At 35.0% G+C, this 26,403-nt stretch overlaps 7 protein-coding genes and 1 long non-coding RNA gene across 11 annotated transcripts in view; 6 read left to right on the top strand and 2 right to left on the bottom strand.

Moving 5' to 3' along the window:
• LOC104717603 (WPP domain-interacting protein 1-like) lies at nt 7-2,167 on the top strand. The gene is made up of 2 exons (XM_010435203.2): nt 7-1,329; nt 1,472-2,167. The coding sequence occupies exons 1-2, from the start codon at nt 372-374 to the stop codon at nt 2,056-2,058; spliced, it is 1,545 nt and encodes a 514-aa protein (XP_010433505.1). The 5' UTR covers nt 7-371; the 3' UTR covers nt 2,059-2,167.
• LOC104717602 (GPI-anchored protein LORELEI-like) lies at nt 2,289-5,497 on the bottom strand. The gene is made up of 3 exons (XM_010435202.2): nt 5,422-5,497; nt 3,120-3,179; nt 2,289-2,732 (listed from the first exon to the last, which is right to left on the bottom strand). The coding sequence occupies exons 1-3, from the start codon at nt 5,495-5,497 to the stop codon at nt 2,362-2,364; spliced, it is 507 nt and encodes a 168-aa protein (XP_010433504.1). The 3' UTR covers nt 2,289-2,361.
• Nucleotides 3,338-4,958, top strand: LOC104717601. Its single transcript, XR_756272.2, has 5 exons — nt 3,338-3,789; nt 3,884-3,989; nt 4,226-4,270; nt 4,345-4,435; nt 4,621-4,958. It is a non-coding gene; the product is annotated as an uncharacterized LOC104717601 (long non-coding RNA).
• Nucleotides 7,151-8,754, top strand: LOC104717600 (gibberellic acid methyltransferase 1-like). Of its 3 annotated transcripts, none has more exons than XM_010435200.2 (4): nt 7,151-7,218; nt 7,508-7,775; nt 7,903-8,169; nt 8,276-8,754. In XM_010435200.2, the coding sequence occupies exons 2-4, from the start codon at nt 7,644-7,646 to the stop codon at nt 8,636-8,638; spliced, it is 762 nt and encodes a 253-aa protein (XP_010433502.1). In that variant the 5' UTR covers nt 7,151-7,218; nt 7,508-7,643; the 3' UTR covers nt 8,639-8,754. The 3 variants fall into 3 exon arrangements, with proteins under 3 accessions (XP_010433502.1, XP_010433500.1, XP_019086478.1); XM_010435198.2 differs by having other exon boundaries at nt 7,885-8,169; XM_019230933.1 differs by having other exon boundaries at nt 7,151-7,775; nt 7,885-8,169.
• LOC104717599 (putative F-box protein At4g21240) lies at nt 9,800-10,921 on the top strand. Its single transcript, XM_010435197.2, has one exon. The coding sequence runs from the start codon at nt 10,118-10,120 to the stop codon at nt 10,889-10,891; it is 774 nt and encodes a 257-aa protein (XP_010433499.1). The 5' UTR covers nt 9,800-10,117; the 3' UTR covers nt 10,892-10,921.
• LOC104720105 (putative F-box protein At4g21240) lies at nt 15,693-19,045 on the top strand. Its single transcript, XM_019230673.1, has one exon. It carries the CDS (start codon nt 15,693-15,695, stop codon nt 16,902-16,904), a length of 1,212 nt encoding a protein of 403 aa, XP_019086218.1. The 3' UTR covers nt 16,905-19,045.
• On the top strand, nt 21,496-23,062 carry LOC104717597 (probable calcium-binding protein CML21). 2 transcript variants are annotated; one of them, XM_019231297.1, is made up of 5 exons: nt 21,496-21,669; nt 21,839-22,146; nt 22,239-22,441; nt 22,521-22,689; nt 22,796-23,062. In XM_019231297.1, exons 2-5 carry the CDS (start codon nt 21,948-21,950, stop codon nt 22,918-22,920), a joined length of 696 nt encoding a protein of 231 aa, XP_019086842.1. In that variant the 5' UTR covers nt 21,496-21,669; nt 21,839-21,947; the 3' UTR covers nt 22,921-23,062. The 2 variants fall into 2 exon arrangements, with proteins under 2 accessions (XP_019086842.1, XP_010433497.1); XM_010435195.2 differs by having other exon boundaries at nt 21,497-21,669; nt 21,862-22,146.
• LOC104717598 (KH domain-containing protein At4g26480-like) overlaps nt 23,006-26,403 on the bottom strand; it is a 4,862-nt gene continuing 1,464 nt past the window's right edge. Inside the window, exons 2-7 of the mRNA XM_010435196.2 lie at nt 25,852-25,937; nt 24,689-24,828; nt 24,090-24,203; nt 23,893-24,009; nt 23,669-23,812; nt 23,006-23,577 (exon numbers count right to left, since the gene is read on the bottom strand). Of these exons, the coding sequence (XP_010433498.1) occupies nt 23,431-23,577; nt 23,669-23,812; nt 23,893-24,009; nt 24,090-24,203; nt 24,689-24,828; nt 25,852-25,937 (748 nt within the window). The 3' untranslated portion in view covers nt 23,006-23,430. The remainder of the gene's footprint in view (nt 23,578-23,668; nt 23,813-23,892; nt 24,010-24,089; nt 24,204-24,688; nt 24,829-25,851; nt 25,938-26,403) is intronic.

The following is a 26,403-nucleotide window of genomic DNA, read 5'->3' as shown; positions in this document are numbered from 1 at the left end:
TTTTTTTTTTTTTTTTTTTTTTTTGCGTTTTCGTACCCTTTTCTCCAAAAACACGCGTATGTATGTGTTCTTCTTCCATTGATTGGATTTCTTCCATTGATTGAGCTTGTTGGATTTTAAGGAATCATTCATTGGTCTTGATTGATCTGGTAGATGTTGGTGGGCGCATGGTAGGCAAATTTCACACCTTTATATATATATTCGTGTCAAGGAACGAATGAGTTTTGTAACTTTGGTGGTGAGTTGACTTTTGATTCCCCGCTTGATTGGTTTTTTTTTTTTTTTGGGTTATTGATTTTTTTGAGCTACCTTGCTTCTGAAGCCGATATGATTTTTAGAATCTTGTGAGTTTTGAGGGAGAGAGATTATTGATGGATTTGGAGAGTGAAAGCTATGCGCTTGAGTCTGTTGACGATAATGTTTTGATTCAACAAAGTGCTAGCAACAACGTTGCTGATGATGATGGTAGGAGTTTGGACAACGGGTCTTTCTCAGATGAGAGTGTGAACCTTGTTTCCACTTCTTCTACTTGTGTTGAAATCGGTAATGATAATAATAATAAACCCATGGATGATTTTGATTCACCTGGTGCTGGTGCTGGTTCTGTTAGTGGTTCTTCTTCTCCTGTTTCCAAGGGACGAGGTTTGAGAAAATGGAGACGGATCAGGAGAGATCTTGTTGTTGTTAAGGACACGTCTGCCAATACGGAGAATAATAATAGCAAAGTTTTGAAGAAAAGGGTGTCGGGTGCTGCTCATTCACATGGTAAACAGATGCTGTTTCAGTCACCCGAAGTCGAACAGGAGAGTCAGGGGTCTGTTGGGTCTGTGAATATGTTGAAAAGTACCGGTGATGGTTTTGATTTACTTGGGAGTACTGGTTATGACTCTAGGTTTGTGGCAGGGATTGGTTTTTCAGCTGGTATTGATTTAGAAAAAGATGATGATCGAAGTAGCAGCAAGTCCTCGACGGCTGCAAGAGCTCCCAAGGTTATTAGGTATGAGAAGCCAATGATTAGTTCAGGTCTGAGAGGAAACAGTCGTTTAGAGAATAGTAAGAAACATAGAGGAGATAAGGGGCTCGATATTGACAAGGATAATTCCAGCTTGGAATCTGATTCAAGAAAGCAGAGTGGAAGAATGATGGATTTCAACAGTGGAGAAAATGGCGATGAAGCCGATATGAATGGAGAAACTTCAATGAGAAAAGATGATGCGGGAGGAGAAGGAGAAGAGTCGGTGAACACGAACAATCGTTATTCAGAAGAACTTGATCCACTAACAGAGGCCATCGACGGTTTCTTGGCCTTGCGAGATGCTCTTGAGAAAGGTATAGCAATCTTAACTTGCATTATTTTTACTGCTGTTCCATACCTATATCTTGTTATGAGCGAGAGCCTGCATTCTCTCATGTTGGAATCAACTAATAACATCACATGAAAAAATGATTTATCATGTTTAATGGGATGCAGAGGTTCAGCAATTTCAGGAGATTGGGAAGGAACCAATGCCACAACATCATGAACAAGCCAGCGAAGTAAGTTCACCTCACTCGGAGAATGTAACCCTGGTCAACAATGTTGAGCAACTGGAGATCAAGCTAGAAGAAACAAGGTCCATGCTCGAGGTGAAAGAATCACACATCCGTGAGCTTGAATCCACCACGAACCAAAACAAACACTCGTGGGGAGGAACAGAGACCATGGTTGAAGATACCTTCCGGCAGAAGATTGAGGCCGAGATTGAATATCTGATATATTCAAGATCTATTGATAACTTGAACAGTCAGATGAAGTTTCTTGATGAACAAGAGTCATTGGCAAAAGAGGAAACGCATGAGACGCTGAACAAGCTAGGAAAAGTACAAATGAAGGCTGCAAATTTAACAAACAGAGCTCAAGACCTGCAAAACGAGTGCATAGAAATCACCGGAACCATCAAGAAGACAGCATGTAAGACCACTTCATGCTTTCTTATACAGTTAGTATTGATGCTAACAGTAGTTTTGTCGCTCCTGTCTCAATTGTTGCCGAAGCCAGATATTCTTGTACCCACATGACATTTGATTTTTGATGCAAACTGAGTTTTTCTTTGGCTTTTGGCTTTTCTTGTTAACATTTCGGCTATAAGTTTTGCCTCTGGTAATAAAATTAATCAAGTTAAGTCTAGCTGCTTAGCAAAAAAAAAAAAAAAGTTAAGTCTAGCTCGCTTCTTCTTTTGTTGTTGTTTTTTTCTTTGGAGATAAAAGTAGTCTCTACACTTAAATCAGTAACAGAACAGTTTGAGAATTCTATCTACTTGGTTAACTAATAAGGTATCAAAGTGAAATTGTTTGTTAGCTCTTTCACTTTCCTCTGATTGATCAAGTCAGCACTAAGAAAGCCAAAACAGCAGTCGCAGCAGAGATCAACAGCGTGATGAGATGAGGAGGGTTCGAATCAGCGGTTGAGGAGGCTTTTAGGTTTGGTGAATAGAAAGGTGGTATATGGCAAACAAGTCCATCTTTCCTTTCTCTGCACTCGTTAGCGAAAAGACCAGGAGGGTAGTTACCGTAAATATTCATGTAGCTGAACATTGTCTGTGCACAATCACTATTCATGTCGTTGATCTCAGTCGCGTAACGACATGCAAACTCTTTAAACGCCAAACAACATTCTTTAGCTGGAAACGCTGGACCTTTGCACCGCCTTGTCAAGACCTTGTAGTCCAGATACTCAAAGTTAACTTCACACTCTGTTTCAAACCAAACGAAAACACGAGTGCAGTGTCACACCACTTATATATGACACAAATTTGATATACCAACCCAATCAGATTTGAAACTTAACCAAACAACCCACCCACAAAAATACTATTAGATATTAAAATCAAGATTGAGCAAATTGGTTTTGTTACGAGTCCATGTAGTATATACACTATACAGACATCAATATTACATGCCATCAGACTTATATTACTGACATATACAAAGCAAAAGTAAATGAGTCCATAGACTTATATTACTCACACATAGACATGTCAATGAGTCTTACTTACATTACTCACACATAGGCTTACAAAAGCAAAAGTAAATTGCCAAATATATATCTACCATTAAATTGAAAGGGATACGTTACATACTTTTCTTGGCATTAAGAAGGTTTCTTCCACTAACCGAGGTCTGAGATTCGAACACGTTATCTACAATTAAGGACCCAATAGATCATAAGTTTATTACCATCACTACAAGAAAAGTTTACATTGATAGCAGTAGAAGATAGCTCATTTTTCCAAACTGCTATGAAAGATGAATGTTTTATTTTGATTACTTTATAATAGCACTAAAACAATGTTATGACAAAATAATCAGTAAGTGGGAAGATAAAATCACTTACTCCGCCAAAATTTAGTGAAAATTTTCAGATCTTACTCCAAAAAACCTTTTATGTGCCAAAATCAATTCATTAAAAAATAAATAAAAAGGTGTTTAGAGAAGAGAAAAAAACTTTCATGAGCTAGATCCTCTTCTCCTCCATATACCCTTTGTCGTCTCTGATCTTTTTCTTCTTCTCCACTGTGTCCCTTAACTCTTTCGATCCATCTTCTTTGTTCTCTCACTGTGTCGTCCCCTCTCTCTCCCTTTATGTCATTTTTTTTTGTCTAAGAGCTTCACGGTCATTTGCACACCATGTGTTTGATGAAATTACTGTGATGGTGTGTGATTGGATATTGAAAGGGATCTATCTTAAACAACATTTTTGTTCTTCGTCGCTCTTGTTATCTGTCGCTCTCACACAATCGCGATTTGCAAGTAAGCCTTTTCAATTTTCTTAGATTTGAGTAGTTATCCCAAAAAATCAGTTTCAATTTCGTTCTCATGTAAGGGTTTTTGGGATTTGATTTAGAATTTGTTGGAGATAGAGATCCAAACTTTTGTTTGGAGATAGGAAAAGACGAGGAGGCAATTCACGCCCTTTCACACATTCTCTGCTGATTTGTATCTTCTCCGCTGTAAGCTCTCTCTTTCCTTATCAAAATCCTAACGAAACAACTCAACACATTCTCATATCTGTTGCAAAGTTTGTGGGTTTTTTTGTGTGATTCTCTTTAAGTTTATTTGGGTTGAAAGTTAAAACATTTTTGATTTATCACTAGTGTTACTGCTTTGGTATTTTGGGGAAAGTGCTGAACTTTGTTTGGTTTCTCTTTTGTGGTCCAAATTTTTAATTTTTGTTGTTGTCACACAGGTTTGGAGATAGAGAAGCTTCTCTTTTCTTGTAATCACGAGACAGGTTAGCATTTTGAATGGTTTAGTTAGTACATTATTGTGGTTGTTGTTTTCTCTAAACGTTTAACTACATTACAGGTTTTCGCATTGAGAGATGGGTGATAGTGAAGGAACCATCAAGGAAAGAAGGCTTTGTTTCAAAATCTCATACATACTAATGGAATTGAAGGTAAGAAAAGAATCTGTGGGTACATCTTGTTTTCTTGTTGGTGTGGGTACAAGAATTACCATCTAGTAGTCTTGTTGGTGTGGGTACGTGAATTATGAAGTTTTTGTTGCATTAACATGTTGTCTAAGACCATTATGGTTAAAAGTTCACTAAGGTTTTGTGTTGTACAAATGGATTTTATACAGGTTTGGAGATTGGATATCAAGGCTAGAACCAAGTGTTCAAGCTTCTAAGAGGAAACTCACGAGGATGAAAGCCATGTGTGAATAAGTCTACTGGAGGTATTACATAGCTTTCCTACTTTCTTAATAAGTAAAAGCGATGGAGGATGAGGATGGTGTGGCTAGAGCCGTGAAGATCCGGTTGTTGGTGTTATGGAGTTCAACGCAAGATCTAGTTGGTGGCACTTAGGATGTTAGTTTTATTTTATTTCAATACTTGGCTGCACTTAGGATGTTAGTTATATTTTATTTCAATACTTGGCTGCACTTAAGATATTAGTATAAGACTTGGTATGATCTTATGTATGGCATCTTTTTGGTTAAAATATTTATGTTATATATATAGATGATTTATGAAATATGAAATCTATATATAAATAAATTTTGCAAAATAAATCGTTTAATAGAGCTATAGTAGAAGCTCCTACCTAACATAGCATGAAAAATGACTTATTACATTAGTTTAAAAAATTATATAAACGCAATAACAAAACATTTCACTACTGCTATGGTAGAAGATTCTAACATAGCATTTGTATTTGCGCTATTGTATGTGTGGTACCTACGATAACAGTGGCCTAACATAGCGTTTGTGAAAGAGCTATAAATGACGTATTATAGCGTTTCTCTACTGCTATCAATGTAGATATTTGTTGTAGTGCATCCATCTCCAAAAACCCAAAAAAATCGATTATGAATTAGATATTCAGAGAGTTAAACAAAATAATTATGGGGGAATAAGGAAGACAATTATAAAAGACATACCCGAGATGGAACTCGAAGTGGAGAGAGATACCAATAATAATGCTATCGGGAGGAATAATAATAATGTGAGCTCCATAAAAAATTTGTTACATGAGCAGAAAAAAATTCAAATGAAAGAATACTCGAGCAAGTCTTTTTTTTCTAATTTTAATTTCGAAACCTTATTAGGGAGAGACGGCAGATAATAGAAGAAATTAACGTTTTCCTAATTTAAAACGGTAGTTGTTTTGGAAACGCCAGAGCAATTAAATTACTTAAACAACTAGTAGAATGAAAAAGTAAACAAACCGGACCCTTGGAAGTTAATTTTGTTTATTTGTTTTAAGAACCCCAAATATCTAATTATTTCAGAATGAAGTTAACACTCTGAAACATCCATACATTAACAATTTTTGTAGACTGACAAAATTAATTAAGTCCAAGATTGTAACAATGACACATTGCATATGATCATCTGCGAATATACATATGATCATCGACATTATATATAAAGCGTACGAAAAAATGTTTAATTGTGCGCAAGAATTCTTGCATGGACCAGATTATAGAATAGCATTATTTTTTTATTAGGGTCAATTGAAATATTAAACAACGTACGTGATACGTCCAGGTGGGAATTAGGGTGACTCTCTCTACTCTCTAGTACATTATATAAATATTCCCTAGAAAATATTTAGTTATTGATTTTAGTTAGCATCCGTAGAATAATTTCGTGATTTATGATAAAACGAATGAATATTTTATATGGTGGATAGTTATTGTTTTCTTATTGATTATACTATCAAACTATATATATACCAAACCATTACTTAGTGGATAATTAAGTGATTGCGTAATTGCTCTCTGAACGAATATCTTACTCGTCATGCATGCAAAGTCAATTTGGACGTATTCATGATGAATGCTTACTGTTTCTGTGAAAATTCTACTTATAGATAAACTGATAAAGTTTTGATCATAATTTCAAGACTGCTCCTAATTAATGTCCACCCACCTCTAGTCTCTCTAGTGCGTGTTTGTTTTTTTTTGCTTCAAGGATATATATCTTTTTATCACACCAAAAGTAAAATTCAAATTTCACACTAGTGCAAATTTAATTTGGTCGTGAGTATATATATATATATATATATATATATATTATTGATTGAATATTATCCCAAGCAATACATACATATATGTACTGGTGAACAAAAAAACCCAAGCCAAGAATTGGAAACCTAAGTTGTATGTGTGCGTTTTTGTAACTTGTAAGTGGGGATAGCATGCATGAGTACCTGGTAAACGAAATGCGATGACATAATAACAAATGTACAATGTTATAGTTGTTGGTGATATTAGCCCACTCATAAACTGATACTACAACATTATATTGCTTGTTATTTATGTACATTTTCAAGGATAGACTCATTTTTTTCTTTCATTAATTCATGTATCTCGATCTATTTGGCACAGCTGGAACATACGTTGCATAACATCAATTAAATTTACGTGGAATTCCACTTATTGAGAGTTTTTGAGCATTTTCAAACTTTCCCCTATTGTCCATTTTTGAAATTAGATGTTAAGGTTCTCTACGGCATTCCGAATATACTTAAAAGTAAGCATTGGTAGATGACGCATAGAACACCTTCAATTGCATACATGTATGTGTGTGCATGTATCTGCGGCTCTATAAATACGTTTCATGATCCTTCCTTGTTTCATCACTTAATCATTAATTAGAAGAGTACAGAGATAATTACCCCGAAACTAATCATGCTTACTTCAGCCATGGAGTTCTACAGTCGCTTCCCTCAGGTGCAGGGGCGGATCTACAGCCAAAGGGGGTGGGGCACGTGCCCCACACTCCTTTTTAATAATTGTTCAGCTAGACCTTTCAATATTGTATATGTTAGTTCATTTGGAAAAGAGTGTCTCATTCTAAGTTTGAGGAGAAGGGTTCAAACCCTCTCATATGCAATCATTTTCTATTTTATTGTTTTTCCTTTGTGTTTTCTTATTTTCTTCCCATGTTTTTCTATTGTTGTAGAAATTTTTTTTATTAGTGCCTCACATAGTTTTTGCCCCTAGATCCGCCATTGCTCAGGTGCATGAGTCAGGAGAGCAAGTGAGGATAGGAAGCTTTGGCAAGGACAAAGCTCTGGAGAAAACTGTTGGTACACTGCTGAGGTCAGCATACGGTTCATTTTATGGAGATCCAATGGCGGTAGACATTTTGATCGATGACAAGAGACAAGAAAGATCTTGATTTTCACACCATCTATCATGGACTTCACGAGAACATCTTTTCTGAACTGCATATGCCGGATAGCCTCCATGTGGCCACTGCCGGGGGTTTGGAATGGCTCTCGAAGGTATTCAACAATTTAATCAGCAAAAATAAAATTGAAAAATGTCGAACAAATTAGATCTTAGCTAGACCAAAAAAAAAAAGAAGATGCATATTATATTATTTTATGGTAGGTACCGACGAAAGTAAAGGAGGAAGGCTGGAACAAAGGGAAGGCGTGGATAGAAGGGGCCGATCAGCAAGTGGTGAGGGCATACGCGGAGCAAGCGGAAGAAGACTTATTGAACTTCTTGAAGTATCGGAAAAATGAGATCAAGATCGGAGGATCCTTGTTTATGATGATTGGTGGTCGACCTTCATGGTCGAAGAACCAATTAGGTGACAATGACAAAGACTCGAGTCTCAAGCATCCTTTCACAAGTTACATGGATCGAGCATTGCAACTTCTAGTAGACCAGGTTAGACAATAATTAAAAGTCCATGATGATGTCACTTGTATATTATTAATTTAATATATATGGAGTTTAGATATAACGTTTTTTTTTATTGGTGCGTGTATAAAAGGATGTCTTAGACGTGAAGAAAAGAGATGGTTTCAACATCCGAGTGTACTTGAGAAGTACGGAGGAGGTCAAGGCGGCGATCGATCGTTGTGGTGGTTTCCAAATAGAGAAAATGGTCAATCTGAAGATAGCCGACAACATGAACGCGACTCCGATGACGTGGATTGCAGATCCGTCACTATACGGTAAGAAAAGGGCTGAGTTGGCTGAAGACGCTGCTGGCCAATTCATTACGGATCGTTTCGGTGCGGATATGAAAAATAAGCTCTTCGAACGATACGCAGAAGTAGCTGAAGCCGACACCACTCTTCTCGACAAACCTTGTTTCTTCCACATGATCGCCGTTTCCGTCACTCGCATTTGATATAGTGTATTCACCTATATCAGAATAATAATAATGCCTTTTTAATTTACGACTGAATTACTATATATGGCCGTATTACGTAATAAGTCATTTTATATAAGACGTGGTGATTTATTTATTTCGAGTTATTGGTGTGTGGTGTATAATGATCTTAGATTCATTAAATATTTCTCCTAGTTTTAATGCGAACATATAATGTTTAAATGTGGTTGCCGATCTGATATAACTATACCAAATTAAATAAATAGCAACTTGGATAAAAGTAGAGAAAAATATAATTAAATGAGTTATGGATATATTAATAAAATTCATAAATATGTATATATATATATATATATCCAGTAAATATCAAATGCTGATCACACACAAAAAAAAATTCCTACATTCAGTTAATGAATACAATCAGCTAATATTTAAAAATCTATATCAATATTTAAAAAATCTTCTAATATTATTACTGGATATATCATATATGTGATTCATGACAGAAAACAAAATGAATATTAATAAACTGCCATATCCTAAACTTCAAATTTCCCTATATATGGGTTTATGTCAAAAAGTGAGTTATCCCATTTACAGATCTGCATTGTTTAATTAGTTTGGATATTTTTAACTACTGGTTTGTTACAATTAAGTTGCTAGTACGTGTTTTGGTATAAGAATCTCCTACAAAAAGTTGAGGCAAATAACAATTTAAAAACCACCATAAACAATAAACACACAAAACAATGATATATATCATATATTATTATTTGTTTCTATGAGAGGACACCATATCACCTCATTTCAGTTCAAATCCAACCTTAAATATTTAAAGAAACAAATCTAATTAACTTTTTTTTTTGTGCTTTACATTAATTCAAACTGATATAAATAATTAATATGAACCTAGACATATATATATATATATATATATATATATATATATATATATATATATATATATATATGCAAAACTGAACCAACAGAAACCATCAATTAAAGGTTTTAAAAACAAGAGCCATGGAAGAAAAGACAAAAGAAATCCATAGAACAACTACACAATCTTTATCGACGACTAGTTTTCATGGCGACAACAAAAGCGATGATGATGGAGTATTTTCTGATCATAAATATATTCCCGTTGATCTAACGAGGGATATACTAATGAGACTGCCTGCAAAATCTATCTTGAGATTCCGATGTGTATCAAAGCTATGGTGGTCGATCACCACGCAACAAGATTTCATCAACTCGTTCGCGGTTAGACAATCATCAATTCCTCGCCAAAGACTTCTTCTCACCTTTAACCAAGACGATACAACACAGATCTTCTGCTCGCTTCCATTTGATGAGAACTCCATCACAACTTATTCTGACGTGAAAAGTTTTCATTTTACGCCCCCTATAAAAGGTCGATACGAGTACTATCGAAACTCTGACCATGGCTTGATCTCTTTCCAAAATTTTACAGAGGTTATAATTTGGAATCCCACCATGAAAGAGCATGTAACCTTGTCCAAGCCTATTGAAATGTCTAAGTACGTAGTAAGCTTTTTAGGATATGATCCTACGGAGAATACATACAAGCTACTTTCGTTGGCAGAAGGTCTTGGGTGTCGGGACACATATCAAAAGCCACAAATTCTTACACTGGGCAGTCAAGAAGCGTGGAGGGTGACTGAGAATAGCCCTCTACATTATTTTAAAGGTTTTGGGTATTCCATCAACGGAGTTGTGTATTATAAGGCAAATATATCACGTAAGAGCATTGAGATAGTCATTATGAGTTTTGATGTGAGGTCTGAACAGTTCAAATCACTCCAAATACCTGGCCACGTCGCTGGATCAACGCTTGATAACTTGATTCATGAATCTATAATGAGTTACCAAGGAAAATTAGCATGGGTTTGCAATAATTTTGATTTTATCAAGATATGGGTTTTGCAGGATGCTGATAAACAAGAATGGTCGTATAAAGATAATATTATACCTCTACCTCAAAGAGATTTGCTTAGGAGTGCTACGTTAAAAGTTGCGACTGATACTGGTGAATTTATTTATCTACGGATGAAATTAAAGTTTAAGGATATTTCTGCTTTTTATTATGACCCCGTCAGAAAAAGTGTCCGAAGTGTCAAAGCACTTGAATATGATACATTTAGGCGCTTCTATGGATCTTGTAACGAGCCCATGTATTGTCTCGAACCTATTCCGGATCACATTGAGAGTCTCATGTCTCTTAAGGACATTTGTTCACCCTTTGTGTGACTCTTTCATGTCTTTTAGCTTTTTGTTGTAATCGTGTAGCTTATTATATTTCATAGTTTGTGATTCCGCAGCATTCGTGCTTTTAAATGAAAACTATTGATTTTTTTTTTGTTGTCAGTTAAGTTTTTACTTTTTATATTGAACCAATTATTTATGTTTTTCAACAATATCTGAGTTTTTTTTTGTTGTATAGCCACGCATTTTCCATATGCATATGTTTAGCCACATATTTACCACTAATAAGAATTTTTAATATTTGTGCCTTAATTAGTTGAGGCTAATCGTTAATTTCTAAATGATCATGAATTTGTGTTGTGGATTATATGAAGAAATGACAGCATATGTCAAATATTAGTTAATATATAAATTAATTTCTTACTTATAGCAATTTATATTTTTTTATAAGTGAAATAACTTGTAGACCAAAGCACTCTTCGATCAATACATAATCGTAGCTAAAAAAAGACACTGAGTTTCTAAGCAAGTCGTGTAAGAAAANCCACGTCGCTGGATCAACGCTTGATAACTTGATTCATGAATCTATAATGAGTTACCAAGGAAAATTAGCATGGGTTTGCAATAATTTTGATTTTATCAAGATATGGGTTTTGCAGGATGCTGATAAACAAGAATGGTCGTATAAAGATAATATTATACCTCTACCTCAAAGAGATTTGCTTAGGAGTGCTACGTTAAAAGTTGCGACTGATACTGGTGAATTTATTTATCTACGGATGAAATTAAAGTTTAAGGATATTTCTGCTTTTTATTATGACCCCGTCAGAAAAAGTGTCCGAAGTGTCAAAGCACTTGAATATGATACATTTAGGCGCTTCTATGGATCTTGTAACGAGCCCATGTATTGTCTCGAACCTATTCCGGATCACATTGAGAGTCTCATGTCTCTTAAGGACATTTGTTCACCCTTTGTGTGACTCTTTCATGTCTTTTAGCTTTTTGTTGTAATCGTGTAGCTTATTATATTTCATAGTTTGTGATTCCGCAGCATTCGTGCTTTTAAATGAAAACTATTGATTTTTTTTTTGTTGTCAGTTAAGTTTTTACTTTTTATATTGAACCAATTATTTATGTTTTTCAACAATATCTGAGTTTTTTTTTGTTGTATAGCCACGCATTTTCCATATGCATATGTTTAGCCACATATTTACCACTAATAAGAATTTTTAATATTTGTGCCTTAATTAGTTGAGGCTAATCGTTAATTTCTAAATGATCATGAATTTGTGTTGTGGATTATATGAAGAAATGACAGCATATGTCAAATATTAGTTAATATATAAATTAATTTCTTACTTATAGCAATTTATATTTTTTTATAAGTGAAATAACTTGTAGACCAAAGCACTCTTCGATCAATACATAATCGTAGCTAAAAAAAGACACTGAGTTTCTAAGCAAGTCGTGTAAGAAAAGTGAGAAATATGGAAATTGGGGAAGTGCGTATAAGATTGAGAAGCCTACGATATATGCACATATATACCCAATGTCCGATGAAGAAGCTCTTATCCAGTTATCCTCATAACGAAATGTGTCGATACGTTTGTATCTTTCTGTTTTGCCAACTTTAATATTTTTATTTAAAAATATATTTACGGTGATGAAATAGAAATATATTTGTCTTTGTCATTATTCAGAACTTCAATATTACAGTAAATATACACCTTAGAAAGTTCTTTTAGCTAAACTTGTAACAGAGGTTGAAACGAACCAAAAACCCCCAATAAAATTCAACCAAACCCAAATCAAAATTGAAGAAAAATCCAAAAATACCATAAACCAAAAAGAAAAAAACTAAGATTCTCAAAAATTCCTAGGAAAATCTTATAAAGTTACTGAAATTTCTTAGGAAAATCTTATAAAGTTATTGAAAAATTCTAGAAAAAAAAATACATGAAAACCTTGGATATTTCATATTCACAATGAAATACTATTTAGTAAAATTTAATAGAAAATTATCATTTTATATTTATTTCATGTAAACTTTTAATTTAGAGTATGATATACATAGGAACGACATATATCACACACTATGTATAATCTTGTTTTAGTAAAATTAGAAATATGTTATTAATCCATTTATATCTACACTAGTAATTAAGCTTTTATGTATTGCTTTCGTACTCTTGCTTGCGGATTATATTAGGATATGACAGAATATGTCCAAATTAGTTACTTACCTATAGCAATTTATGTTTTGATAACGAGAAAAAGAGTACAAAGACGAAACTTCTCATCGAGCAATACATAAACGTAGCAAAAAAAAGAGGACGCGGATCTTCGAAGCAAGCCGTGTTTCACCGAAGTTATAGCTGTGTCGGCGACTTGTGTTTGAAACAGCGATTATCTAACAAAATATAAAGTACTCTAAAATATGAAACAATGTGTGTTTTAATTTGTCCGCGATATGTTTAGTATTTGTTTACGATTTGGTATTTTGGTTTGATAATACTATACATATGACAAAAAATAGAATATAATACTTTGAATGAAACCCTTGACTTTCTACTTTCATATTCTAGTCATATACCAATGCGCATAGCCAGTTTCAATATGGGGGCAATTCAAACGACTGATGACAAAACGGCGGCGGAATACATCATGGCGACAATGCAAAAGGCTTACTGTGAATTGTACAGAGGTACTCAAGTTTTTCCAAGAACGTCGTCTACCTCTTCTCAGCATTCATGATCACATCTTCCCCATGAACCATCTGCATCTAGCAGTGAGTTCCAGAGGGTTAGAAATGCTCACTAAGCTATATAACACAAGCCAAATAATTTATTTTCTATATATATTTTATTATATAAACCTTAGTTTTCAAAGTTAGTATTTTATATAATCGCGACATGTGTCAATATATTGATAATATTTTAACATGTATGAAAAGAAAATTTATTTAATAATTATAGGAAAATGAAAAATCTTAATAAATAAAAAAATTACAATTAATATTAAGTAAGGTATAGTTTGTTACAATGCACATTTTTGATATAAAAATTATAAATGTTACTTATTGGATTATCATAAAGAAATTATATTGCAAGATGGAGTGTGATAAAAGTTATTTTTTATTGCCTGATGAGTGCCTTGGGCTTGTAAATTGAATGTAAATTGTATTGTAAGATGAAACGTGTTTGAAACAGCTAAGAAATTAAAATATAAAGTAATATTAAAATACTATGAAATAATGTATGTTTTAATTTGTCTCCGATATATTTTATTTTGTCTACGATTTGGTTTGATAATACTATATGACAAAAAAAAAAAAAATATAATACTTTGAATGAAACCCTTGACTTTCTACTCTCATATTCTAGTCTTTTAGTAATTTCCTTGACAATTTGGCCATCATCTCGTAACTAGTGTGTTTGTTGTTTTCGCTGTTTAGTGATTTCTTGGAATAAATTACTCTTATATACCTTACACAACCATCAAATTATATACTGTATTTCCCTTCTGACCCCTTAATTAACATGTTCACAAATCAATCATCAATTTGATTATACACGTCGAATACCTAATGTTAAAAGAACTATTTGAGTATATAGGACACTAAACTATTGCATGTTTGGTCTCGTCAGAGTTTTGAGGTTTCAACTGAAAATGAAAGCATCAGACCAAAGGAACAGACCGAAGTGATTGGTAGGCAGATAATTCAGTAGAGTTATTTTATTTTCCTACTCTTTTTGTTTCTAACATATGGAACAAAAGAAAGTAAAAGAAAAAGAAAAAGAAAAAAAAAAGAGAACGGATGATAATTCTGAGTTAATAAGACAAATGATCACACCACTCCCACTAATATATTGATGTTTAAAGAAGAACAAAGGGACAAAGTCGTGACGGTCAAATTAATGACTCAATTCGACGTTCTCTGTCTTTCACCATGCACCATTTACATTCAATTCTGAGAACAATGAATGAAGTACTAATCTCTCCTTTGTTTTCCCCTTCTTATGTTTGAGATTCGATATTATTCTCTATAATTTTTATCAAACCATTTAATTTTAAATATGGTGGCCGATTTTATAAAATTTAAAATTAAATAAACATAAAAAACTTGGATAGAAATAGAGAAGCATCAAATATAGATATTTATAAAGTAAATTAAAGTATATCATAAAAAGATAAGTAAATTAATCAAGAATATATATATATATATATACATATATACATATCCAGTGGTTAATATAATTATCTAATAGATAAACAAAAAATTCCCTATGCTCACAGAGGGAATAGTTTAATTTAATATATATAATATATAATAATATAAGAGATCTTTTAATATTAGTGTTATTAATGTATGGATTTATATATTTATATATAGTGTCACAAATTGAATTCTCATTTATACAGAAAGATCTTTGGTATGATATTCTTGTGAAAAGTTAATATGATTAACAAATTAAATAAATCCCAGAAGAAACACTATATATATTATATTAAATCAGATCTTTAATTACTCCATGTGTTCCTATAAGAGGATGCCATATAGCCATATCTTTGAGTTTAAATCTAACATTCTTATGCAATAGTTTCTCTAATTAATTGTTATAAGAGAAAAAAATCTCAAAAATCTAACCTATATGCTTTAAATTAATTCAAAGAGATATCCACATGTATATGATGATGAACTTACATATCCAAACAATGTTATATGATAAACATGAACCTACATATCTAACATAATATATATACACTGTTAAAATGAAAGATACACAAAAAAAGGTATTGAAAATCAAAAACACCCCTTAATTCAAAGGATTTCAAATTAGGAGCCATGGAAAAAAGAGATGAGAAGCTAAAAGTAATCCATAGAATCAAGAACTCTTTATCAGATTGTTTTCATGGTGACGACAAATACGAAAATGATAAAATATCTTCAGATCATGAATATATTCCCATTGATCTAACGAGGGAGATACTTATGAGACTGCCTGCAAAATCTATCTTGAGGTTTCATTGTGTATCAAAGCTATGGTTGTCTATTACCACCCAACAAGATTTCATCAATTCGTTCACGGTTCGACAGTCATCAATTCCTCCCCAAAGTCTTCTTCTCACCTTCACCGATTCTGATATTGAGAGGAAGAGATTCTTCTGCATGCTGCCTTTAAATGAGAAGTCTACAAGTTATTCTGATGTGGACAATTTTCATATCATGCCCCCTTTAAAAGATTGTCGACAATACAGCTGCAGTAGCATTTCTATCAATGGCTTGATCACTTTCGGAAACAAGACAGAGATTGTAATTTGGAATCCCACTATGAAAGAACATATAACCTTGCTTAAACCTAAAACCGTAGGTAGCCTTTTAGAATACGACCCTATGGACAATACATATAAACTACTATTGATGGGCTGTTATTCTGATAAATTAGAGGAAGAATATCAAAACCCTCAAATTCTTACATTAGGATCTCAAGAATCATGGAGGGTGACCAAAAATAGCCCTCATCATCTGGCTAGTAGTGATTATTATTGCATCAAAGGAGTTGTGTATTATAGAGCATATATATCTTCGTTTCCCAAAGAAATCCTGGCTATGAGATTCAAACGGATCATTATGAGTTTTGATGTGAGGTCCGAACAGTTCAAATCAATCCAAATACCTAGTCGTGTGCCCCGACATGAATCAAATCTTCACGAGTCTATATTGAGTTACCAAGGAAAATTAGCATGGGTTTGCAGTTATTCAAATATTATCAAAATATGGGTTTGGCAGGGTGCTGAAAAACAAGACTGGTCAGAAAATGAATTTGTTATACCTTTGCCTATAAGAGATTTGCTTGGGAGGACTTGGTCGTTAAATGGTGCCACTAGTACTGGTGAGTTTATCTATGTAGTATCAGGAAAATTGTTTAAAGATATTTCTGTTTTTTATTATGATCCGGTGAGAGAGACGATCAGAAGTGTCAAAGGACTTGACTATGAGAAATTTAGGCGTTGTTATGGATCTAGGAACGATAGAATGTCTTTTCTCAATATTTGAACCAACTTCTAAAAAACTCTCTCTGTCCCGAATATCGAGAAACTCGAGGAAAGAATCTTCTCCGACGCCGGCGAAGCTTCGGCTCGCTGGCCCTTGTCCAGAGATAGATGGCGTGATAGCTTCCCGGTGACCCTCGTTCCGATGCAATCCTTTCGCCCAAGCCCTATATCGAACCTCACTACTAAGAAATCCAACCAATCTTTCAGATCTGGTACTCTGCTTCGGATGACTGAACTCTCCGTCAATCCAAAGCCAGCGGCTAAGTTGCAGGTAGGTATCGATTCACGGTTTGGAAGCCCACGGCAGCGAGAAGCTGAAACGACGTCGAAGAGGCTATCCCTCACTCCTTCCAATCCCCCCTTTGCCTTGAAACCCCCCTGCTTCAGGCCTCCAACGCCCCTTGTTCCAACGGTGTATAGCGGCTCCGATCTGTTTGTGTACTTGTCCCTGCGCCGCCACACCAACGCCAACCTCTACACAGCCATCCGGAAACTAGGTTTTTCTGTGATGGACCTTTGGCTAACTCTAGGCCCAATAACCTTTGGATGGCCCATTACCAAAAGTTTATATTCATGCGCTCAAGTGTTAAAGCCCAGGTCTGGTTTTCTGTTCTTAATTTTCTCGACATCTCAGCGGATATTTCTTTGCTCTTTTTTGGGTGAAACTCTTTCGAGATGCAAAGTTCCCCGTTGGTACTGGTTACACCAGCTTGGAATCATATGGCCACATTACCCCTCGGTAAGGTTTTGCACCTGCTTTGTCTGGCTAAAACCCCCTCGACCGTATAAATCTGATTGTAGAGCTTGTCTACTTAGAGATGCGTATATTTCTGTTCTATGAAGTAAAATCCTTTTGATTCCGTTTGTCCCTGCTTGGTCAAGTCGAGGCCTCCTCGGTAGCAGAACAATGGATCTCTTTGTTTTACTTGTTGGATATTTGTGTCGATGCCATCTGACAACCGTTGCTTGGAGGGCTGCAACATTGAATTGTAACCGTGTTTTCGACCCAACCGTCGTCTTGATGTGTTTGCTTGCACCTTTGGCTCCCGATTGCTACCTACCACCAACAGAAAGACTCTTCCAGCTGCAGCTCCTATCCAGGTTTGGCCTGAACTCCACTCTTTTCCACCCAAAGCACCCATTGTGTAGCCTAATAGTATCATTTGCTAGACGACTGCCTTTGATCGTTAAGCCACTATTGGTCCTAGCTTGGTACAAGAGTTTTTTGAAAAACCTGTTATTAGAGTCACCTAGGAAAAACCCTTTTGACGGAGATCTCACGATGGTACCCCACATTATGATCCCGCCCCTTTGGTGCGGTGGTTACCGGTGTCCCCTCAGCCTCTCCTCCCCAGCAAGCCTGCTTACCAAGTTCTCTAACCTGCATCTTACCAACTTGTTGAAGTCCCTCCATAAAAGCTTGATGAATTGTGGCATTATGACCTCAACTCCAAGGAGTTGTGGTTACCTCAATCTCTTCAAGCAACGCCTACCCTATCTTAAAACTGCAACCATCGATCCAGTTGCTGATAATCAGAGCTTTGCTCGACCCTTTATCAAAGCCCTACTTCGTGTAGACTGTCTCATTCCGGTGAGCTCTCCAGCTTTGGCCATTTCAACGCCGCTTCGTCTTCGACTCAAGACAGTGGTCATCCTTTATTTCAGTGACTTGCTCATTGATGACGCATCGATACTTCTTGATCTCACAGGTTCCGAGTTGCTTTCTAGCTTCTGGTTCATAGCTCTCAAACCCCGTTTATCAACTGCCCTTATCTATCTTTGTATCCTTGTTGTTTTAAGCTATTGGGTTCCCCTTTTATGCTGTTGTCTAAACTTTATCTTTTGTTTGTACTCCCGTTTTTCTTCTAATGGAATGAAAACACACCTTTGATCAAAAAAAAAAAAAAAAAAAAAAAANGTCTTTTCTCACATCTTATCCGGATCACATCGAGAGTCTCGTATCTCCAAAAAACCTTGTGTGATTATGTCTTTCATGTATTTTAGGTTTCTTTTGTATTCCTTTTAAAAAACAAAAACAAAAATCTCATTTGAGAGTTTTTTATAGTTTACATTTCATAGTTCTGTCTTCCCCACCATTCACAATTTAATGATAACTACTATTGATTTTTTACATTGCAAGTACTTATATATCTCTTCTATTGAACCAACCAAACAATCATTTCTTTTGAAATTTGCTTTCGTAATAGTTAAGAAAACATATAATTATATATCTAATGGTTAGCTGAACAGAAATAAATTCTAAATTTATTTTGAGATGTCATTAATTAACACATCAACAAAACAAAAATTTCCACTTAAATTAGTACGTAGGAAAATAAAAATTTAGATTTTTCTGCAATAAATTAATTTAATCATATGTAAACATGAACCTACATATAGTTGTAAAATCAGGGGAAATTTGAACCTATAACCAAAAAACAAACTTTAATTCATTGTTTAACTATTCTAACCATAAAACTGTTATATACTGTATATTTTATATATTAATGACTAACTTATCGCCATCAACATCACCTTCAACCACTACTTTCTACCATCACCGCCGGCCACCGACCTACGGTCACCACCGCCGGCCACGACCTCCGGCCACCTATCTCTGGCCACCGAACTTTGATCATCATTGCTGGCAGCCGACCTCTGGCTACCTACCTCCGACCACCACCGTCGGCCACCTACTTCTGGCCACCGACCTCTGACCACTACTGCCGACAACCGACCTTTGGCTATCTACCTCCGGCCACCACCGCCGGCCACCACTGCTGGCCACCTACCTCTGGCCATCACCGCCGGCCACCTACCTCCGGCCACCACTGCCGGCCACCACCGCCAACCACCGATCTTCGTCCACCATCGTCGGCGACCAACCTCTGGTCACTACCGCCACCCACCAACTCCGGTGTTCACCACCTCCAGCCACCCTTAACCACCACCTCCACCAAACCATCAACATCCTTATTGGTAATTTTTATTAGATACTTAATTTTTTGAATTAACCTGCTATATTCTTCGATATTTTTCTTATTTTGGTTACCACACCAATTCACTCTGAAATCAGAGATAGAAAATTAGGAGACAATGGAGAAAAGAGAGAGAAAAGAGAAAGAAAAGAGAATACAAAAAAAATTCATAGACACAAACATAATCTTCATCAATCATCAACGTCTTTTTATGGCGACTACGGGGAGGTATTGGTTTAGGATTTCGAAAGAATTTTAATGACTTTAAAAGTTAGGTAAAATATGTTGTTATTCAATCAAGACTTTTAAAAACTCTTTAAAAATTTGGTATTATTGGTTGTGGATTTGTAAAAAGTTATCTAAAATCTTGATAAATTTAGTGTTATTTGATTAAGAGTTTTATAAAATCATTAAAAGTTTTATGTTATTCAAGTAAAACAAAAGAATCTTGGATTGTTAATGAATTCAAATTTTATGTTATTGGTTTAGGATTTTATATCATTTCATTCATAACAAAAGTCATGAAAACTCTTTCATCAAATAGAAAGATTTTACAAGATTAGAAAAAACAAATCATCAAAATTTTAAAAAACTTCCTAAACAATTTCTTAGAATCCTTCATTTTTAATTTTCAATTTTCTATGATTCTAACAATCAGCGAGAACATAAAGTCATTAAAATTCTTTCTAAATCCTAAATCCTAAACCAATACCTAAACCAAATCCTAAATCAGAAAAGAGAATACAAAAAAAATTCATACACACAAACATAATCTTCATCAATCATCAACGTCTTTTTATGGCGACTAATTCTAATAATCAAAGTCAAGATTAGTGGTAACTAATTTTCATTATTCCTACTTTATTATTTTTGGAAGGATATGACTTTTTCTGTAGACTATACATGGGTTATTAGTTGGTTATGGAACTAAGACATTAATAAATTAAATGTATTTAATTGTATTATTTGTATAATTTAGCTTTACGGCGGGTTCCTTGATAATCGAGATCGAGATTTAAGTGTATTTAAGTGTATCATTTATTCATTTGTACTGATCTAATTTAAAGAATAATATCACTTAAAGGAATAAAATATATAATCAATTTTTATAATATAAACAAACTTTTTACAAATCTTACAAAATCTTCATAGTTAAACAAAATAAAATCTTATTTATTATCTTTAAGATTTACATAATAAGCTCTTACCATTTTAATAAATATCATATCTTAAAGTTATTATTTGTAGTATCACAATTTAAAGTTATATGTACAACATTTTGCATATCTTATTACATATTCCATTATTATTTACCAATTGAAATGTAATTAGTTATATGATAAAATGAGTTATAAACTTTTAATTTTATAAATTTATAATTTTTATAACAGATGGCAGGCTAAATGTAAAATATCAAGATTATATGATGATATTGTTTAATACTAAAAAATGATATTAATATAGAAAATATTGAATTTTTATGTATAAAATAAATTGAATCCGTGGGTAATAATAATCTAGTTGTTAAACTAAAACAATAATAGTCAGATGGAGAAAAGTCAGACGAAGATGGAGAGTTTGTGTTAAAATAATAAGATGAATGACATATGCGCAGTTACGTGGAAGCTTCAGCGTTCTTCACGCCATTTATTACAAAAGCTTCTTCGTCTCAAATCTGCAACATCAAATAAATATTTTTTTGTTTCTCCTGGTTAAAAAAATCATTTGACACATTAAACAGATCTGTGATTGTGTTTTGATCTCGTGACAAACAAGAAACTAACACAGGTTCTTCTCTTCTCCTTATTTTTTTTTCCTTTCGGCCTGATTCTTGTGTGACATTAATTGTCTGATTGCGAAACTTGTCCTTTATCTATTATGTCTCGATTTAGTTTTTGTTTTTTCCCCGTCATTTCTTTATTGAATCTAGATCTCGGTTTGATAATCTTGGAATCAGACAGCGTTTGTGTTTTTGGACAGACAAAACGTTAAGCTGCCTTGTCTTACAAGAAACTAGATTTTTGTTTGGAGGGTGAATCTACGATCCGATCTCGAAGCACAGAGACATGGGAGGTGTAGTGACGAAATCCGAATCTCTGGAAAAAGAATGGGTACCAGAGACAAAGTTAGAGGCTAAGATCATAGAAGCCGTGCAACGCAGGGCAACGAGAGGCACCACAATGAAATCTTTCAACAGTATTGTCCTCAAATTCCCAAAGATCGATGTTGGTCTTCGAAACTGCAAAGCTATTTTCCAAGAGTTCGGTGAGTGCAAACACCGGCAGATTCTAGATCGCTGCTTTTTTTTTTCTTTCTCTCATGAGCTGTATGGTTGTTTAATTGGTTGGTTTGGGCAGATGAGGACTCCAACGGGTCTATCGATCACACGGAGCTAAAGAATTGTATCAGGAAGCTAGAGATCTCGTTCGAGGAAGATGAGATAAATGATTTGTTCAAGGCTTGTGATATTAACGAGGATATGGGGATTACATTTACAGAATTCATCGTTCTTCTCTGCCTCGTCTATCTTCTTAAGGATGATTCATCCACTCTCCAAAAGGTAACCGCAAATCTATGCTCTGTTTGATCGGTTTAATCAGTTGTTCGCGGTCTCTGAGAGTTTTTGGTATGATGAATAGAAATGGACGATGGGAATGCCAAAACTGGAACCAACATTTGAGACACTTGTGGACACATTTGTGTTCCTGGACGACAACAAGGACGGATATGTTAGCCGCGATGAGATGGTCCGAGCCATTGATGAATCTGGAGAACGATCATCTGGGCGTATTGCAATGAAAAGATTTGGTCTGGTCCCTAACTCTTTCTCTCTCTATATATAAAATTCCTCTGCTTCTCAAACTTTCTCCTCCCTTGAACCAAGTTATATTGATATTGAATCTTATGTCTGCAGAGGAAATGGACTGGGACAAGAACGGAATGGTGAACTTCAAAGAGTTTCTGTTCGCATTTACGCAGTGGGTTGGGATAGATGAGAATGAAGAAGAAGATGAAGAAGACAACAACGAGAAGGCTTGAATTTGATGAGTTTCTAACTCTATATACGTGTTTTGTGTTTGCAGAATGTAGTAAGCAAGTAACAAAAGATATGTTGATGTTTATGTAATGCAAACAGAATAATTCATTACCAATACACAAACCATGATGTTTTACCCAAAAACTGGCTTTAACTAACAAAACTTATTAGTAGTCTCCAACTAAACCAAATAAAGAAAAGAACAAGCAAGCCAAAAATAATCTCGGACAGAGACAAAAGACTCATGCCTTTGTATTGCCCCTAGTTCTGTCGTCTGAACCCTCTCCGGGACACGATAAATAAGATAGACACAGATTCATATACGACGGTGTTTTTTTTTTTGTTTTTTTATTCCAGAGATTAGAGACGGTACCGGTAGCCCGAGGAAGTGGAGGATGGGATGGAGACAGAATCTCCAAAGCCTTCTTGTTTTGAAGGAAGCGGTTACGGTGCATATATACCTTCTTGGAAAGGTGAGAGGCGCAAGCACAAACATGAATTCAGGTGTGCTTTTAGCCCCTTGTCTTGGCTCTCTTCATGCCGAGGCTATTGTAAGGGGAGATGGAACCAGACATTGGAGAGCCTTCTTCTCGAAGACTTCCGTTGAGAAGAGCCAATTCACGTAGCTGTTGTTTCTTGTAGAAATCATGAGTTTCCTCCTAAAACGATACATAAAGCAAGTATAGTTATATATAGATAACTACTATGTGTATCTCTGGTTTAAGATCTTTGAAGGAGCTATGAACAAACCACGGGAGTAAGTAGATCGTCAAGTATTTCATGAGCTTGCATGAGACGTGCATCCACAATTTCAATGGGTAATTCTGCCTCGACTAAGATGTGGAGTGGTTCATTGAGGTGTTCATACCCTGGCTTCCCTCTCATCATTTCCTCCTGCAACAACCATGCTAAAGAATGAAGATACAGTTGGAGTCAAGGGTTTTCTTATCTGAACATATGAAAAATGTAATAACCTTAATCGGATCTTTAATGCTGCCTCTGCCCCTTATCAGAACACGGCAATCAGTACTCGCTTCCACTCGTTTGAGGGAGTTTCCTCTAGGACCCAAGAGGCGACCAACAAAATTGTACTGCAAATTATCAAATTATAGTTTATACTTTGACAAAGATAGTTTAGGCTCTCAGCAAGGAAGGTGGTAAAGATTCATACGTTTGGGTATTTGTCGACTGGAATATCCACCCTGATTGTTCGCTTGACGATGAGACCAGACGAGCTACCAGGAGAGTTTAGCCAATTTGGTGCTGGAGATGATGAAACAGATCTCTGCAAATCAAAAGATAAACCAACAACCTGTTAAAAGCCATGTCAACCTTAACGCATACGAACCTGTTACAGACATATGACTGCACTATGAAAACCAAGAAGAAGATGAAATAAATCTTATCAAATACTTCTTCCACGGAATAAGGGGCAATGTATTGCATTGTCGCAACTTAGCAACCTGTAACTGCTTATCCTATTTCATAATATTCATAGAACAATTTGTAAAGATTAGAGCATGTTATATCCAATCCTTCACAAGCTGTAGCTTATAAACTTAATATCTAGTTACTGCACTGACCCAAAGTCAAAAACATTGCACAACATTACTAATATACAGTGTTAGCCCTGGCAACCTGTCATTATGAACTACGATTAACCGTAAGTCAAAGCAAGTTATGTCAGTATGACTTAAAGTCAAGAAAAGCTTCTACAGAAATAGTATGAATTAGATGAAAAAGAGTTATGTTAATGGTTAGTAGTCATACTTCTGATGGAAATTGTGAGGGCCATCCGTTCATGTCAGCTCTTGCATTCTGAAATATCCCTCCAGAAGCCAGAGGGCTAGGGTGGTCAAACCTACTCTGACTTAAAGCATTCTCCAACAGCGTGGTTACACGCAAAATTTCTGTTCCAAAAAATGTCAATTTTCAAGAGTAAGACGCACCAGTTAGAATTAGTCAACAAATCCATCACCAACAATGATAGTGGAATGGAGAGACATCAAAGTCTCAACTAAGTTAGTGAATATTAACGTTCACACTCTAGTTAAAATAGATTGTAACAGACTGCAAACAAGGATTATACACTAACTTTTGCTATGATCTCTACGAAGGTCACAACTGTGATCTTTTCAATATCAGAAAGGTTTTTTATGCAGGGATTCCTATGAGACACAACTCAAGAGTAAGAATTCCAAGAAATTGGATTTCAAGTAAAATTAACATCAGTGAAAAGTCATTTCTAAACTCTACTAGAACCACAATTCAACTGNTAAAGCATTCTCCAACAGCGTGGTTACACGCAAAATTTCTGTTCCAAAAAATGTCAATTTTCAAGAGTAAGACGCACCAGTTAGAATTAGTCAACAAATCCATCACCAACAATGATAGTGGAATGGAGAGACATCATAGTCTCAACTAAGTTAGTGAATATTAACGTTCACACTCTAGTTAAAATAGATTGTAGCAGACTGCAAACAAAGACTATGCACTAACTTTTGCTATGATCTCTACGAAGGTCACACGTGTAATCTGTTCAATATCAGAAAGGTTTTCTATGCAGGGATTTCTATGAAACAACTCAGGACAAGAATTCCAAGAAATTGGATTTCATAGTAAAATTAACATCAGTGAAAAGTCATTTCTAAACTCTACTAGAACCACAATTCAACTGCAATACTCCACACTATCATTGAATGTTCTAGTTAATAGTAAGGTAAATAAGACTAAATGTCTTATTGGATAGTAAGATTTCTTACTTACAGGGTTGTACAATTACTCTGTCATATTTTTTTTTTTTTGCCAACATCTAACTAAAAGAAATGCTAAGCAAAAGTACAAAGATAGTAGTTCTGAAACAAGAAACGAAAATTACAAAAGATGTTATGAAGAAAGAAAGAAACTCTAGTTTTAAAAACAGTATGGCTCACCTTGGTTCATCAGCCGGCAAAGATGTGGAAGGACGGGCAAAAATGGAGTAAGCTTGTGACGTTCTGCAAGTAACTCAGAAAGATACCTGCCAACAGAGACATTGCAGATTATCGAAATTAGTATGGCCTTGAGGATATAAGAAAACAAGAAGTTCCACTGATTTTCACTTAGCAATCACGTTTGATAAGCGTATGCAAGAAAATGTCAGATCTTAATATGTACATCCTTGCTCCAAACATCAGCATATATAAGCATAGTGGAGTATTTATAGCTTCATGAAGTCAACCATCACAAAACGAATACAACAGCTGATTCTATAAGATATTGAGGCATTAACAATCCATTACCCAATCAATAAAATCATAGATTTAGATAAAGGTTTTCAAATTATAAGCAAAAGACTTTCTATAGAATCCAGTACACAACGGAAGTAGTTTGAGCTAAAAAAAAGAGCTTAATTTGCAGTGGTGGGTAGGTAGCAACTCAACAACACATATGTGAAAATCCAAGGGGACATCAGAAATAGAAAGCATAGATCTCGGTACGAGAAA

The sequence above is a fragment of the Camelina sativa genome, chromosome 10, assembly GCF_000633955.1.
Source record: "Camelina sativa cultivar DH55 chromosome 10, Cs, whole genome shotgun sequence".
Classification (NCBI taxonomy): Eukaryota; Viridiplantae; Streptophyta; class Magnoliopsida; order Brassicales; family Brassicaceae; genus Camelina; species Camelina sativa.
The sequence above is the reverse complement of the archived record's forward strand: the minus strand, read 5'-3'. Positions and strand labels throughout refer to the sequence as shown.